This window comes from Centruroides sculpturatus, unplaced genomic scaffold (genome assembly GCF_000671375.1).
Source record: "Centruroides sculpturatus isolate CEXI.00-Female unplaced genomic scaffold, Cexi_2.0 scaffold90, whole genome shotgun sequence".
Classification (NCBI taxonomy): domain Eukaryota; kingdom Metazoa; phylum Arthropoda; class Arachnida; order Scorpiones; family Buthidae; genus Centruroides; species Centruroides sculpturatus.
This window is the reverse complement of record NW_019384353.1, coordinates 509,362-527,773: the sequence shown is the minus strand read 5'-3', so window position 1 is coordinate 527,773 and position 18,412 is coordinate 509,362. Positions and strand designations below refer to the sequence as shown.

General features: G+C 26.1%; 2 protein-coding genes across 2 annotated transcripts in view; one reads left to right on the top strand and one right to left on the bottom strand.

Annotated features, from left to right (window-relative positions):
• The first annotated feature begins 1,037 nt into the window (after window positions 1-1,037).
• On the top strand, window positions 1,038-4,322 carry LOC111638985. The gene is made up of 3 exons (XM_023384763.1): window positions 1,038-1,489; window positions 1,586-1,996; window positions 4,075-4,322. The coding sequence occupies exons 1-3, from the start codon at window positions 1,357-1,359 to the stop codon at window positions 4,320-4,322; spliced, it is 792 nt and encodes a 263-aa protein (XP_023240531.1). The 5' UTR covers window positions 1,038-1,356.
• Window positions 4,323-5,508: 1,186 nt separating this feature from the next.
• The window catches only part of LOC111638974 (CD109 antigen-like), a gene marked incomplete at its 5' end in the record, with an annotated part of 38,379 nt that continues 25,475 nt past the window's right edge, over window positions 5,509-18,412 (bottom strand). Inside the window, 6 exons of the mRNA XM_023384752.1 lie at window positions 5,509-6,119; window positions 6,196-6,301; window positions 7,767-7,941; window positions 8,005-8,198; window positions 9,373-9,534; window positions 9,617-9,846. Coding sequence (XP_023240520.1) covers window positions 5,920-6,119; window positions 6,196-6,301; window positions 7,767-7,941; window positions 8,005-8,198; window positions 9,373-9,534; window positions 9,617-9,846 — 1,067 coding nt within the window. The remainder of the gene's footprint in view (window positions 6,120-6,195; window positions 6,302-7,766; window positions 7,942-8,004; window positions 8,199-9,372; window positions 9,535-9,616; window positions 9,847-18,412) is intronic.

Here is an 18,412-nt window from a genome sequence, read left to right as displayed (position 1 = left end):
TGATAATTTGCTATGATATATAATTATTAATTAATCAAAATATAATTAAAAATAAAATATTTAAAAAATTAAAAATACTTTATTAAAGTTTATTTTATAAAAGAAATCAGCCAGTGAGAAAAAATATTTAATAATAAAAAACATTTAACTATAATCTACATTTTCTAATTTATAATAATATATGCAAGAATAAACACATATAATTGAAGAAAAAAAATTAATAATAATTTAAAAAAAAAAAAACGTGCATAATTAAAACACAATAAAAACATAATAAAATAATTCAGTTTACTTAAAAGAATTGTTTGTTTTCATTGAAACAAGCGGTGCTTTTCATCGACTTCCTTAAAATTTATTTTCATTCTATCAATGATTTACTTCATTGAATTTAATTCTCTCGGTAATCAAACATAATAAATATTTTAAATGAAGAAAAAAATAAAAAAGAATTTAATTTAATTCTACGCCTACGCGAGTATAAAAACGAAAGAAAAATAATTAATTTTCCGAGATTATTTTATCTAAAAAAAACAAAAATCATATCTAAATAAAACTATATTTTATCATATTAAAATCGATTTAGTAAAAGAGAGAATATGTTAATTAGTCATTTGAATATTTTGATTATTTGCTGAACGTTTAACAGATCAAATTCTTTAAAATTCTTACGATTTTTCAAACTATTGACGTTTGGCGTGTGTGGTAATAATTGCAAAATCATCACCCGTGTATGCGATTTTTAATATAAAAATACAATACTTAATTCAAATAATTCATTCAAGTACGACTCGCGAGCGAAAGACCATTACTTTTATATTATCTTTATCTATCGAGTAATTTAATTAATGGTTACCAAACGGTTTGTGGTAAGCGTGAAATTCATAGAATTTTGAAATTATTTTAAGTATAATTGTTTTTTCTTTGATTTTCAAGCGTATAGCACGCCATTCTGTGAATTTCTTTTATTTGATATTCTAATATTCTTTGTTTATTTTGACCTTTTCAGACATATCGATACGAGAAGTAAAGAAAAAAAATCGAACGAATAATGTCACGCCAAGAAGTTTTTCGAGCAGAAAACTGCTGAAGCAAATCGCGTGAGTCATTCCACATTTTCTTTATGGAGTTCTAAAAGTTATGTATTTAAAGATGATGATGTGCAGCAGATTATCTCCATTAGCCAATGAAAATGAACCGTATACATTCTCGTAGCTGGATTTATCTCTTTTCTTATCATTTATCATGTGATACGGACGCTAGGAGATTATCTCTTGTGCAAATTTGTTGAGTGCACAGAGCTTAAATTAGTGAGACATTGTTGATAATTCTTTTTGAAAATCGCACTTTCAACATAAAATGACTCGAATATTTGTGTTGCTTATTTTACTTTGTTACCAAAGAAAGAGCGAAAGCGGAAATTTAACAAGAATATTTTGTAAATCATCATTATCATCACCATCATCATCGCCATCATTTTTATATTTAACTCGTAAGTATCGATGAAAATGTCTTTTTTAAAATTTAAAAAAACAAATTAGACTTAGCTTTTTTAAATATATAAATTTTAAATTACTTTTTTTGACAGATTATCTCTCTGATTTCTGTAATCCATCATCCACGTATACCATTTACGCAAAGGAAAGTGGCACGTATTCATCTGGGATATTTAAAATGACCAGAAACGATACTCCGTACGATGTAGATAAAAACTGTAACGTTGTTCTTAAAATACCAGACAATTATAAGGTTTTACTTAGTTTCTTTTACGTTGACATCCGTAAAAACGAACATAGTCAATGTGTGGATCAATTACAAATATCTCACTTTACTACTAATAAACTCATTTTGAAACCAATTTGTGGAAGATGGTATAATAAACGTGGTGATAGAACAGTTTTTCCACTAAATAGCTTTGTCATGAGGTTTAAAAGTAATTCAACTGGATACAATTGGAATCATACGGGTTTTAGTTTCATGTATACTGTATATAACCACAGTAAGTATGATTTTTTTTCCATTTAACTCAATCCTTAATTACTTTCCGAATTTGTTAAAGGTTTATTATATTAATTTTTTAAGTATTATAAATTTTAAGAGAGTTTTTAATTTACTTATGATTACAGAATTACATTTTATGATTTTACTTATTATAGATAATCCCATAAAATGTGTTGTAAGAATTTAAATTAGTAGAATTAGTAGAATAATTTAGATTATATGTCATGTTTTTTATTTTACTATACTTCATTTCCTTCATAAAAAATATTATTTTGTTAATAATATACAGGCCTAATCTATTGAATTTTTAAAATTTAATATAATCTTTCTTAAGTTAAAGAAATTATAATTAGAACTATTTCAAATTAATTTATATGGTTTAATCTTTTTACATTAATTTTTCTCAGTTAAATCCTAACCAAATAGCAATAAAAATGATATACAGTCAACATTTCGTACATATTTATTTTTAAAAAATTCAAAACAAAATAAATTTTATAAATATTTTGCTAGTAGTCGAGTGAAAATTAGAACACGACAAGGATATTTGTTATCTAAATATGTCAATGTCAGATTTCAGCGATCAGAACAAGGAATCTTAAATTATAGAAAACAACTAATAGGCTACTTGATAGAATTTTATAGTGGAATTATAATGTAATTTTTTTTTAATTTCATCTATTTATTAAAATAAAATTGGCACGCAATTGAGTAACTGTGTGTGGTGCATTTCTATCAGGAAAGATCCGTGTTCGAATCGCTCGGAGCATACTTTTCCAACCCTTATCTCCCAAGTGATCGTCCTCTAGTACGTTTAAGAAAGAAAATATAGAATAAAAAAATGAAAATAAAAGTATATTTGATGCTTCTTGATCAATTTATAAATTATTTATTACGATAGATATGGTTTAAATTCTAAATTAATATGGATCAATGTCGTGGCTGCAACTATGGAGACTGGTTTTGAGTTCGGATCGGCTCAAATTTTCATTAGTGAATTGTAAAGGATAAGTCTGCCTGGCCCTGTTACTCAGTTCCCTCCATTTCTGGCCCCGATCGAAATTATAATAGGCATTAAAAAAAGGCCCGCTTAATGCCGGAAGAAAGGAAAGAGTTAAAGTTTAAAATTAAATATGAGCATGTAGGAGAAGGTGGGGCAAGATGAGAACGTTAAAGTTTGAAAAGTCATAAGATGGCAACCACTTTAATGAGAAAAATAATTTTTTTATTCTCAGCAACTACAACATTTNGAAATTAAAAATTAATTTATATATTCTCTTGAAGTATATTTATTTAAAATAACTAAATAAAAAAATTTCTTGACAACATAACTACTTACTAAACCGGTAAAATTTCAAATCATCAGAACAATATATGCTGTTTTTCTCCATATAATATATGACATTGTACGACCTAACAAAGTATAATTATGAAATTATTTACATCGTTTCTCATTTGGCATATCCTCTAGTTGATTTCTTCACCCTTTCATTTGCTGACACTTTTGAACTTCCATATTTCTTCTAAGGTCAATTTACCTTTCTCTTCAATCATATTAAAGTACTGGCATCTGTAAATACTAATATTCTAGAAAAATTTGAATTTCTTCATTATTATTTATTATTTTTTTTTTTTGGAATAAAATTCAAGTTCATATCGTAATCAATATTCTTATATAAGCTATACATTAATAATTTTTTTCTTTTTTAAATTGAAGGAGTATATTCATATAAATATAAATCTCTGTAGCACTTTATATTTGTTGTATTTCTAAGAAATAAGAAGGAAATTTATTTATGATCAAACTAGATTACATACAAACAAAGTAATAATGTTCTAAAACTGTGGGATATCACGTAAAAGTACAGTTACATTCACATTATTATTATTGCAGTTGAATTTTATAAACAACTTGGAATATCCTGTTATTATTTATTTTGAATTTCAACANAAGAGCGAGTTATTGATATTTTTTTGAGTTTTTGAAATTATATTGCAAAACTTCACATATTTTGTAAAATTTCAAACTTATTGTTGATAATGACTTGAAATATTTTTATTATATAAATTTTTCAGATAGCAACAATTCAGTTGGCATAGGTGGCTACATAGGATTGACATTTGCAGTACTGTTACTTATTTTAATATTACTGTTCCTTGTGTCTCCTCCTTTGAAGAGAGATTCATCTCGTGTGCCTGAAATACCAACAATTTCATCTTCGTGCCAGTGGCATACTGGAACGTCCAACTTTCCTCCACCTTATTCTGAAATTGAAGATCGTCCTCCTTCCTATGAGGAGGCAGTTAGAACTAATACATCCTGAAACTGGCTAAACAAGCAAATTTCCTAATGTAGAATTGTACTACTGTGATATTTTTGGTATCGAGTACAATTGTAAAGTACTTAACTATGTTAATTCAGATAAATTCAATTTTTATCTTGTAAATCTTAAAGATTTCACATCATCTGTTAGCATATTTGCATTGTTATGGAAATCAATTTTTAATACAGAATCTGTATAGTGTCATCTATTGTCAGAAAGTTATTTTATAAATATAAAAATACAGCACCAAGATTATTAAAACTGTATTTATTCTTAGAACTATTTTATCATGTGATGCTACAAACAGTTTATATATTTATTATTCTACAAACAGAAAAAAAATTAACATAAAAGGGAGACTAGATTAGACTCCATTTGAATGTGTTTCTTTACACATATTATACATTGCCATATTGATGAGTATGAAGGTGAAACATTCTAATTTTTTTGGGATATTTTACAAGATTTAGATGAATCCCTGTTGTCTAGTACATTCTGCTACAGTTTACAATCTATGGATAGAATGTTTTTATTTGCTATATAAATATGAAAACTATTCTAAAAATCATAAGAATAATTACATAAGATTTTACTATACAACAAGTAGGTGGTGATAATTGGAAGCACACATCTACAAGTTCATATATCTTTTCCTGTTCTAAATTTTTTTGTTTAACAAGCAAATATTTTCATTATTTATAATAATCACTAAAAGAGTGAAATAAATTAGATATTGTTAAATATAGTTAAAAGAAAATGCAGATTTCTTCATTTATATTATTGTTAATGATTTAAATGCCATTACTGTACATTTGTTTTTAATTGTATGAGGACGGAGATGAATAAAATACAATTATGTTGATTTTATTTTTAAGTGAATAATAAAATTGAAATTGTTTTTACTTCTGAATGTTTTACTTGGCACAAATTTGGTTTTAAAACATTTTTGATCATCAAACTTATAAGTAACTTTAGAAAATATGTAATTTGTGAATAGTTTCTATAATCTGCTATCTGATTTTGATATAATAAATGAAACAGTATAAATAAAAGAAAAAAAAACAAAAAATATATACAATAAATTATTTTTGCCTCCCTTTCTTATACACTTAAAATGATTTAATTTGACTGAGCATTTTTTAATTTAAATACATTGGATATTAATTTTACATTCAAATGTATACAAATAATTTTTTGGAATGTAATTTGTTTTATTAAAAATTATTTTAGGAGTTTTTTAAATTCATAAGATTTGGAATTTTATGCAGTGAATCCCTAAATCCACTAAAAATTTAATCTAAAATCATAAATTCAATTAACTTTATACAGCAAGTCTCATGGTTATAAATTGGTGAAAAATTAATTTTAAATGTGTTTTATACACTACAAAAGAATCACCTATAATTAATTTAAAAATGATCGTAGGAAAATCTTTTGCACACAAGATATAACTATGAAAGATTTATCTTACACGGATATGCACAGTGCAAGATGATGTGAGAACACTGTAATCAATCACTCAATTCCAGTAATAGCGGAAGACCAACTGCCAAAATTGGCAAGGTATTATAATACCAATGTTTTTTCGTCAAAAGTACTAATGTATGCATACTGATGATGTCAAATATGACATAAAATTGACTAGGAATACACACAAAAACTGTAATAAAATGTTGCTAATATTCTTTGTAGACCAACTGAATACTGGACAGTATGGACATTGATAAGACCCACAAACTTGGCAAATATTTAAAACAAACAAGCTAAATGCATCAAACATAGTTTCGTTATAGTTTTCTAAGGAAATAAAAGAAAATTTTTTAGTATAATATATTAATTATAATTAATTTTGTAGTTTAAATTATAAAATTACCTGGGGCATAGTATTCGTATATCTTAACTGGTAAATAACGAGTCATATTTGCAATTGGAAACCATCTTTGTATTACAAATGAAACACAAATAGGTTCAGCATCCAACTAAAAAAAAAATTTATCTTATAATTATATTCATCAAATCAATACTTATATATAATATTTAAAATTTTTTATAAATATCTTATAACAACAAGACTGGGCAAATTCTGGGAGATGATAGAACACTTAAGTGTAATTAGGAAAACAAGTTAGTATTCCAAAGCACTTCATTTCTGTTGCACTTTAACATTCCTTTATCTCAAAAACTGTGCATGTTTTTTTTAATATCTCAGAAATGGTGAGATATTTAATTGAAATTTTTTATATGGTTTCTGCTACAGGAGGCCTACATTTCTAAAAGTTTTTGTGTGTTATAAGTATGGTTTATATTATTGAAATGTTTAAAAAAAGTAGACTTTTTTGTTCATTTTGTTTTTTGTTAAAAAAGTAGACATAATTTAAGTTCCTAAATGCTTAGGAACTTAAATTATGATTATGAACAGTATAGATTCTGAATCAGTAGCAGTTGTAATTTTGTGAGGTACTAGATGAGGACTTGTGAATCTCTTCTAATAAAGATAATGTAGATTTTTACCTATGACAAACCGTCATTGACAAAAAAATATTTCAAAAACATTATTTGCAGTAAAACTTTAAGCATTAGTTTGAACATTTTTGATATTTTCAGTTATCAAATGAATGAGATAGACTATATAGAAAGTCTAATATCTCATGATAATATTTCTGTAATTTCTGTATGTCACTGCTAAATATAGAATTAATTCTGCATATAGCATTTAAAAATGCAAAATTTTGAAACATTTAATTATTTTCTGACCAAAACAAAATTTAACACATTCCTATCATATTTTAATTTCAATTTGATTAAAGATATTATTTCAAAACTTTATTCAGCATAAAAGGTAATATGTCAGTGTGTTTACTTATATAATTTTATTATTATGGAGTTGGTGGAGTGTATACATAGCATTTACTATAAACTAGTGCCTAGTGTTATGCCAGACCAATGCTAAGGCATAATTACAGAAAACAAAAATTACATGCTGTTTGTGTATGTATCTGTGTTTAAGGATATTCTGACAATGTGATGTGTTTAGTATGGCAGCCTTCTATAGTGCGATGATGGATATGCTGTTATGAAGTCTTAATGTATCAAGACTTTTGTGTAGTGTACCTTTAGAGAAAGGATTACTGGCACAATATATTCAGTACCTCATCCATCTTTTGTGGGTGAATTTTGAGTATTTATTTAAGAAAGAGGTTTTAAAAAAATAGAACTTAGAATCAAATGGTTCTAAGTTTCATTATAAACGGAAGAGTATGTTATATTTTAAACTTTAACATTAGATTTCATTTAGAAAAAAGAAATGAGGTTCTAAAAAGAAACAAATTAGTATGTCTTCTTTGAGAAAGTGTTAAAATTAGTCTAAGATTTAGGCAATTTAATTAATAATTTTAAATATGAAATATTTAAAAAATTAATTAAGTAAAGAAATTATATACTCACATAATGGAAATAGAAAACAACTTTTCTTTCTGAAAAACGGGCTTCTTTTAAATTTCTAACTGTATTTGATCTGACATAAGCATCCAAGTCTTGTTGGGTGATAAGGTAACCAGTTGGAATTGTTATTTCTAGAACAGCCATGCCACTATTGGGACTTTCAGCTGTGTTGGTCCAACTAAAACAAAGATTTTAATTAATTAAATTAATATATGCTTGATATTAAATTTATTGACTTTACCTCTGACAAGAATTTATGTTAATATGAGAATTGTTTCGCCCATAAAAATTTCCCTTAACATCAAGCAAAAATGTCGACATAGGAGGTGGAATAAGATGATGAGGCCAATCTACATTATATTGAATGTCTAATTGTACTATTGCTAAACCAGCACCTTGAGCCTTAACTATTATTGATCCAGATGCATTTGGTATCTTTAAAAGAAAAACAATTAATTTTAGATAATAATTTTATAATGAATTTCTTTAATTAAAAAATAATCATAACAATACATAAGTATAATCAATAGTTAAATTTAATTTCTTTTGATATTTTATCATACAATATAATAATAAAGTATACTTTTAATATTTGATAAAGTTTTCAGCAAATTACTATTATATTTATGAGAGAAAGTTTTTGGAAGATTAGCAATTATATATATGCAGATAAAGATTTAAATATATTGAACCACTGTTAAGAAAAATTATTATTTACTACAGTATGCTTTTGACATTATAAATTCCTTTTTCTGTTTATCTTTCAATTATGAGAAAATACAAAACTAGTACTACAGTACTAATTTGAGGTGGAGAGCATATATTTTAAGTTAAATAAATTAAGAATATGATTAAAAGTTGCAACTTGGCATTGTGACAATGTCACAATAAGTAATTGCTCATTTTAAAATGCTTTTTTAATTTTCAATTAGGTAGATTGAGAATAAATTTCATTTTTTTAATATTGAATAAAAGAGATACACACATATACATATGGGATATACATCAAGAGTCACAGCACTGACTCTGCATCAAGTGAAAAAGTCACTGACTGACTCTGGGATAATAATTATATCATAACTTATTGTAATTCTTCCAAAAATGACAGAATGAAATAAAATATGAAGGACCTGTATACACCCATGCATACACCCATTTTAAGGTGCTATGTTAATACATCTGTTAAAATATCAATTGAAACAGTCTCAGAAAAGCAAAACAACAGAAGGTAAATTAAATTCAATTAATGTAAAATACGGAATTGAAGGTATGTTTGCAAATTATATGTATTATTTAAAAGGTTTGATGTTATGTAGTAATTATGCACATTTTAAAATTAGTTGACTGAAGAAAGGCATTGTAAGGCCTGAAACGTGTAAAAATGTATATCAATTAAGAAGAGCAAATAAATGAATGAAATAACACCTAGTGTTTGTTTAACTGCACTATATCATGCTTATGAAATAAAAACGTAGAACGACACGGTTTCAAATGAGTAGAAAAGTTATTTATTATTTATTACATGTATCATATTATTCTAACACATCATTTTATTAAAAATGTATTAAATAACATATATTAAACATAATGAACTTAAACAAAATTTCACCTCTAAGAGCTGTAGTTGTGCTAAATTTTCTTCAGTTATATGAACTTGTTTAACAAATCCTGATGAAGATGGAACTTCTATGGTAACTGTTACATCAGTTACATCTCGAAGGCGAGACTGAATTGAATACTGGATGAGTGCTTGAGTGGCTATAATAGTATCCTATTGTAAAAGTAAAAAATAAAACTTTTAAAATGAAAAAAATTCATAATAGTTGTTAATGTAGCAAAAGTTTTTAACTCACTTGAGTAGATGCCCATCCACCATCACTCATTCGTTGTGTATTTAACCATTCAACAATCTCTCTTTGTATAACAGCTTGTCTTGCAACATGTACTAATAAGCCATAAGCAGTAGTTTCAACATTAGAAGCATCATATTTTTGAGGAACTCTTGGTAAAATGTATGGCCTATTGTTTTCTATTGTTGTTTTTAAGGGTAACATTGATTCTCTTGCCCAATATTTTAGACCACCTTAAAATTATAAATTTATCAAATTAAACTTTAAATTGAAAAAAAAAAAAAGTTATAGTATATCATCCATTCAATTATATCAGACCTCTGAAATATTCTATTTTTTTAAAGCTATTTTGTAAATAATTTAAATAATAATTACAAATAAATAAATTTAAAAAATAATACAGGAAATCCTTGTTAGTTTGAAATTCAAGGGACAAAATTGCAGTTTCAAATTATCCAAGATTTACATATTTCTGCACAATATTTCAAATGCCACATAACTAATGTAATTTATTAAGGAAATGGAATATAGCTTCATATACAAAATGCTATTTTCATTAATTAATAATTAATAAATAAACTGGAGGTAAACTGCATGTTTCTGGTGAGAACTTCATGGGTGGCCAGATAGATTTTATAAAAAGTAAAGCAGAATTCCTTGAAATGTAGCCAAAATTTTAAAGTGGCCCAAAAATAGTAAGTCATCCAAATGTAGTAGCTTAGAGCCCTACATATATCTCAATCTGCTACTTGTAGCCTAATCTTGCAATCCCAAAAACCAGCTGTATTTTATGAGAAAGAGAAAAAAAGGGTAGCCTGTGTGTAAAGTGACAGCCAAAAATCTGTACTGTAAAAGCAAAGCCATATTGACCAGATTAGAGTTGCTTTTGGTCTATTGTTATCTTATAGTATGGAGATACTTCAAATTAAAGGAATGCGTTAACATACACATATCACAGTTTGGATAGAATTTTCACTTTAAATTTCAAAGTAACCATATTTTGAACTAACTGAATTCCTTAACATGTAAATCTCTATATCTCTGGATGGGACAAAAGTACAGTTATGAACTAAAGGGATTTTGAACTATCCAAGTTCAAATTAATGAAGATTTCCTGTAATTATTTATTTTTTTGCAAATTACACCATATGGTGCATTATGTACTAATAGTTTGACTATACTGATCAACACAAGTGCATAGGAATGGCGTGTTCTCCAGACTTGAGTCCTTCCCAAAAGAAATAAAAAATGTAACTTAAAAATGTTCTCATAAAAAACTGGTTGTAACTACACATTCTCTCCAATCAAGTTGAAAAGAAAGAATAATGTCAAATTTCTTAGAATATGGGATATAAAAGAAGTATAAAAAATACTTTCTTGTTTCATTAGAATGATATAATATGGTTACCCTAGAATAGTGGGGGCTCTTAACCTGATATGCATGCATTTTGAGAATGTGAGATACTTTTCCAGAGTGCAAGAGTTTTGTATTACAGATGTTTAAAAAATATACATTTAATTAGTAACAGATGCCAAAAGATATGTTTCATTTTTTATTGATTTACAAATGATACTTTTGAGCCCTTTCTAAAAATTGAATTGCTATGCTACCGGCTCAATGGTCATGTAAGTTTAAATGAATTTTGAGCATTTAATTTCAACCCTTTTTAAAGTTTAAAATGCCTTTACAATGCAGCATTGAAAGAAAAGTTATTGTGCAAAGAGAATGGAAATAAATCTTCCAAACATTACCAATTACAGTACATGAATATTAAAAAGCAAATACAGTAGAGCGTCGTTTATCCGAATCAATTGGGGACTGGGGTTGTTCGGATAACTTATTTTTCGGATAACCAATTATGTACAAAAAAATATATTAATTNAAAATCGCATTAAAAGTTTATAAAAATAAAGAGATTTATTTTATTGTATTGATAATATGCTTTTTAAAAATGCATTTTTATTTATTTACTTTTTATTTTTTTATTTTTTACCGAAAACAGCTTGGGTTGTAGCAGCATGTGTGGGCATCCCGAAGGCATTATCATAAATTACTTACCATCACGATTCAAATTGCAATTGTTTCACGTTCTGAATTCGTTAGATATTTGCCACGACACCATCTTGTGTGTAGTGCATTAAATATTTGAAGAATTTTTTTTAAGAGTGTGTATTTAGTGTTTCGTGTTGTGCATAAAAATGACTCATTTAGCTAGGATCAAACATACCGAAATATAAGAACGATAGACTAATAGGTCCAAGAGATTAGAAGAATACCATAAGAAAGAGTAATAAGAAATATTTATTCCACCCATAATGGTTTAATATATATATATATGTAACAAATATCTATTATGACGTAAAAGGATAGGAATTTGAAATTGCTAGTTACAACCCAATTATCGTTTGAAAAAGGTTATATAACATGTAGCCATTTTTATTACAATACCTATCAAAAGTCGAATTTCTGTTGACCGACTTAGAAAGTTAGACAAGTTATATCAGGTGATTTTGTTTCCCTGCACCCTGTAACCACTTGAAGGCATCTTTCACAATGGGTGGTCCCCAGGGGTCTATTTGTAAAGGTGCCACCGCACCTCTAACCGTCTCCATTCATCTATTGTTGCAGTGGTTTAACAGTGTGAGGGACAAACAGACAAGTTATATGTGTATCTTTGTCACCTCTCCAAATATCAGTTTAAAGGTTGAGCAATCTTCAAGCTTATAATGTTTAAAATTAACTTAACTCCACCTAACCAAAAGCCGTTTTTGGAAGATATTTTTACTGTTTCTCATAAGTAGAAAGGAATTTTAAAAGCCAATTTCAATTCTAAAAAAAATATTTAAAAATTGAAATAGAAATGTTAATTAATTAAATTTATAAAAAAAAAAGAAAAATAAGATAATTTCTATTTTTGAGAAAATCAAAATTGATTGGTTTAGAAACAGAAATGAAAAATAAAAATCGATTTCAGTTTCTATTTTTAGAAAGTAACTCATTGGTTAATTTTGATTTCGACCGTTTTTTAAGTTTTTAAATATTAAAATAATTATAATAATGATTTTATAAAGTTGTATTATACAAAAAAAAATTATAAAATGTACAATTCATCAATTCAGTCTTAATTAGTATAATTGAAGGAGATTTTTTCGGATGCAACAGATATTAAAATTATAAAAAAAATGATAAATTTCATCTGCAAAAAAAAAACATAAAAGATATTGGAAAATAATGAAAAAATAAACAGGTGATACGCAACATTTTTTAAAACAATAGTTTATTAATTATAATCTAGGTTAAAATTTGCCAGATGATTCTGTTAAACAATTGCTCAATTATGTTTATTAATTAGTATAAAGTTTTTTTCCTTGTTATTAATTAAATATTTTAAATCATTCCTAAATTAGAAGCTACTTTTTTTTATGCCCAACTGTTTCTAACTTTTAAAAAAAATTATAATAAATTCTGCACTTATTTTAGTATGAGAGATGCGACTAAAATTAAGATTTTGGTTTGGTTTTTTTTAAGCAACGTTATATATTAAAGAATTTTTAAATACAAATAATTAAAATTTGGAAGATTATTTTTCTATAAAATGGATAATTTAGTTTAAGAAAAACATAAATAAAATGTTTCAAGTGCTTGTATATAACTAATACAGAGGAATAACTATTTAAAATTTGATTATATTTTATGTACTAGCGGGATAAAGAAAATTCCGACCGGTGAGTAGTGGAGTTGTAGACGATTTTTTTTAAGAGTGGAGCAAAAAAAAAGTTCAGACGTGCTAGTTAACAATGACGTCTAGACGTGTAGACCCCAAACAGCACCCAACAGAAAGGGGTATGGCCTACTGAACACCAGACGATCCTTTTTCATAAACCCCAGACGTTACGTCACATCGTTCATTTCCTCCCTGTAGGTTATCAGGAAAAAAATCATTTAATTTTCCCTGTCTGAATTCTCATTATTTCATCAATATAAACATGTTACACAATACGTTTACTGTGTATAAACAATATAATATAAAATTTTAACAATTTTAAAAAGTTAAAAATTTAAACTTTTAAAATATATTAATAAATAACAATAATAATATAAATAAATGTCGTATATAAAAAAATAATAGTTTTTATTTTACAAAAAAAAATAAACTTTTAAAAAATTTCAGTAAGCAAAGTACACTGTATAGAGCACAAATTCGTATCGCCATCTATCGAATTAAATGCAAACTAAACTAATTATATTTATATTTATAATATAATAACTGTTATTCATTTTCAGTAAGGAAATATTAATATATTTATATTAAGGCGAAAACAATAGGCAAACGTACTAAAAATATATTTACGTGTTTATATTACTGTATAATTATACGTTTTAAGTATAAACGCGAATAGTAAAAAAGTATTTAAAAAGAAAAATAATCACAATAGTGAAAATAATAATGATAACAATCTATACTCATAGAGGGAGACTCTGCTGTATGATTTTCACGTAAGGGAAAGTCATAAAAATTTCTTTACGCGACACTCCGTCATTGTTTATAGCTATTATATTTTTACAAAGGCTTTTATCTTCATGCTGCACATTTGGCTGTTGGTGTAGCTAACTTTTGCACTCTTGGACACAACTAAGATTGTCTACGACCTTTCTATTCATCCACACGACGAATTTCCTACCCTCTTTTGATGACATTAAATTCTTTTCATGAATTTTATAATATTCAAAGAGTGATTTATATCTTTTGTCTTTCTACCACTTTAAACGTGAATTTCGACAGGAATTTTAATAGATATTTTCTCCTCGGCGCCTATTTGTTGTTTTAAGTCATATTTAAAGAAGAAAATTATATTTAACTTAATTAAATTTATTCCTATTTTGACCGAATTACATTTTCCCCCATACAAGTGGCGTCATCTTTTGTGTAAAATATATATTATTATTTAATTTGATATTTTTGTTATTTATGTATATATATATATAATAAATTATAAATTGTTACTGCAGGTTTAATTTTTATTAACATTATCGATTAATATAAATCACTATTATTAACTTTTAAAAGTATACTTTTGATTATTATAGTAAATTTTTTATATATGGCTCCATCTGTTGATAAATATATTAAATAAAATTAAACAAACTGTAATACTGTAATTAAAATAAATGTTGTTTACAGCTAGTGAATAATATGTAGATATGTTTATAAATAGGACGAATTATCTGTCTATCTATATTCATAATGATAAATTTGTACAGATATTTGTATTTACATAAATGTTATCATTATTATTTATATGATGGCCTGTCCTCCATGATTCATATACAACATATTTTCCAGAAGTTTTGTTGAAGACCGCTCTTTGAAGCTTAATAACTCCTATGCTTTTTGTCGAAAATTTCTGAAATTTTGCAGGAAGGTCCGTTTGATGCTACTAAATTTTGGTGAGTAAAGGTCGAGAGGATGGGGAGATGATAGGAGTCGTGTGTATCTCCAGTAGGATCAAACTTAATGACGATTTTACTCGTTATTAGCATTTACAATTTTATATAAAACCCATTCCTGTTCTCAAAATTAATCCTTTTCCCTTTTTATAATAATTAAAAATATAAAAAGTGTTTTAATAAAAGATATCATAACAGATGGTGCCACCAAATGTTGCCGAGAAAGTTAAGCAACTCGTTGCCGAAATTTTTGAAATTATAATTAAAATATTGCTTTAATTAATAAGTTATTTTTGTTTTTTTTAAAAGTTTTAGAGAGAAATTATATAAAAAATACACAAAAAATTTATTTTTCAACTAATAATTTGAATAGTGTAGAATAAGTAAATAATGTATTTTATATTACTTCTAACAATATAAGTATTTATTTTAATGTTTTATTTGATATGTAGCTAAAAATTTTATATTAATTAGTTGGGGGTTTGTTTATCTGTCTCTCTGTTTTTTATATACTTAATTATATTTTATATTATTGGGTTGCGATTTGAAAAAACTAGAGACCTATAAATTCCCACTGTTGTTCGTTTGTCTGTCTTTTCTTAATCTCGAGAATTGAGTTAGATAGATGAAATTCGAGACCAGATATAGAAAGCTTAGAAGCAGGAGGCCCCAATTAATTATATATGAACTTCTGCAGCTAACCATAAATCACATTATTTCAATTCAAAAATTTTCCCCTGTAAATAGTTAGGTAGATGACGGCATGACTGTTGCTAATAAGAAAAGTATTATGCACAGGGGCAACACACTACTAATATGAAGTGGAGAGCATATATTTTAAATTAAATAAATTTTAAAAAATATTAAAAATTGTAGTCCTACATTGTGACGTCGTCACAATAAATAATTTCTCGTTGTATTTTAATATTTGCAAATACACGTATAGTACATATATAGGCATATATTTATAGTTTATATACAGTATGCACGTGTATATATAATTTCTAATGCTACTAAAATAACAAAATCATTTATCGATGCGATGATTTAGTAGAATCGTTTATCGGTTCAGTAATTTCTAGTCCATTTTTAAGAAATTTTCATTAATCTCATTAAAATATAGCACAGACAATTTTCATTATATTATCATTTGTTATTATTAAACGTTTTTATTTAATTTGCTTTTATCATGTCCTCAAAATTCACCCACTTCTAATTAAGATAGAAGGCTGAAACTTTGACGACATACCTAAGTCCTATGACAATTCATTTTAATGATGTTTTAGGAGGTAAACCTACTCCCACTCTTCTCCCCACTCGGAAATCTGATAAATATAACCAAATGTAGAATTTAATCTTGCACGTGTGTGTAAATACACTGTAATGATGTATATTGTGGGGGTGGAACTACCTTCATCTGACTCTCCAACCTCGAAAAACTTGACCAATAAAAGCGTTTTTTTTTTTAAATTAAATTTTTCAAGAATATATTAGTTATAATTTTTTATAATTGATTTATAACTATTTAACTGTTGTTATGTATAGAATTATAAGTTTAGAATATGTTTCTCGTATATTTACATAAATTGTTATTATTTTTGTATTTGATAAATATATTGTTTTAGTTTAGTTTTATTGTTAATTCTATATAATTTGTTTAATAATATAATTTTATTCTTAAGTTTTATATACTTCTATATTATATATAAGTATATGTATTATACATTTAGCACTTTCATTGTTTTAGTTTTTATGCATAAAATAAAAATAAAGAAGGATAATTTTTATTTTTGTCTTTAGAACAGAATTTATTTTCATCATCACACGTTTCAGTATTGTTTCGATACATTTTCATTTTTATCGTCACCTTTTTATATTTATATCCATGACTTGACACAACCCATGGCACTTCATTTGATATTTTTGACATTATCTAACATTATTTATGATTTCGATTATATTTTACTAGAAAAATATCAATACCAGTTTCTATATTATATAAGAATCTTTTATTATTTAAAAACATTTTTTTAAATTAAAAGACTTGCAAAATATTCTATTAACAATTCCTTATCATCATCATCTAAAGGATTAAATTTTGACGTTTTCCTATGAGGAACAGGCTATTCCTCATAGGAAAATATCTAAATAAATGACCAATGTTTTAAACTACAATTAATAATTTCCGATTTTTTTAAAATTTTTAACATAAAGTTTATAAGAATTATTTAATAACTTCATAGCCTTTATCTATGTAGAGCATGCACGAGTATACGTCACACGCATCTCTTGGTCCTTTTTTATGACTCCACTGTTCATTATTTTCATTTCTCTTGGAAAAAACACAACTTTATTCTCTGATAATCAGCATATTTTATAATATGACAGCATTTCTACAACTTTATTTTAGTTTTTTTCCTCCGTTTATAGTAGAATTGTAATTTAGAATAATGATAATCGCGATAGACTTTATATAGAAAGTATGTACAAAATCTTCGTATAAAACACGTGAATGATCAATACACATATTTTGTTTTTTTTAAATAAAATAAATAAAAATTAATAATTTTAATAAATTTTAGCGCTTTCCAAAATTATAGATTTATGTAAAAATATAAGATTTAACTGAAAGCGTTTATTATGTAACTTTCGACAGTTACAAACAGCTCATTTTAGAAATGAAAAATGTCTTGCAGGGAAATTTTTAATAAATTTCCCTTAAAAGAAAACAAGTTTTCAGTTTTTGAAAGTCAATACAGGAATTCCCTATTTCAAAATAGGAAATATTTAAGACATTATATGCTTTGTTGATAACAGGTGTGCTTGTCTTACAACGTTAAGTAAAAATTAAATTGCAACAAGTTCTAAGCTCAAATTTAACTCGTAAACTTAATTATCCGTACAGTTAACATTATAGCATACTCTTTTTTTTCCTTCGTAAATTCGAATTTACAATGGCAAAATTTCTCATTAAATGGAAAATGAACTATCAATTTATCAGAGAAGTAAAAATTGTATAAACTACATTTATTAAGCGTAATTATACAGGGTGGATCAAAAGTTAGTTAACCTTTATTTATGTTTTAACGCGTTTTCCTTTTAGAAAACTGATAGAAACAATAAAAAATACGCAGCAGTTAGAAATATGTTAGTCTTTGTAACGGTCAATTGACTTTTGAGCCATTCTGTGTATTAATTAATATAAGAAAAATGAAGAAGAATTATAATTTACTCTACTTTAAAAGATATAGGCCTACACATTGAATTATCAAAGATATCAGTGTTGTTGTATGTCCATAAAAGCACTATCTTACAGTCCAGTGATGAATGATAATTTGCTATGATATATA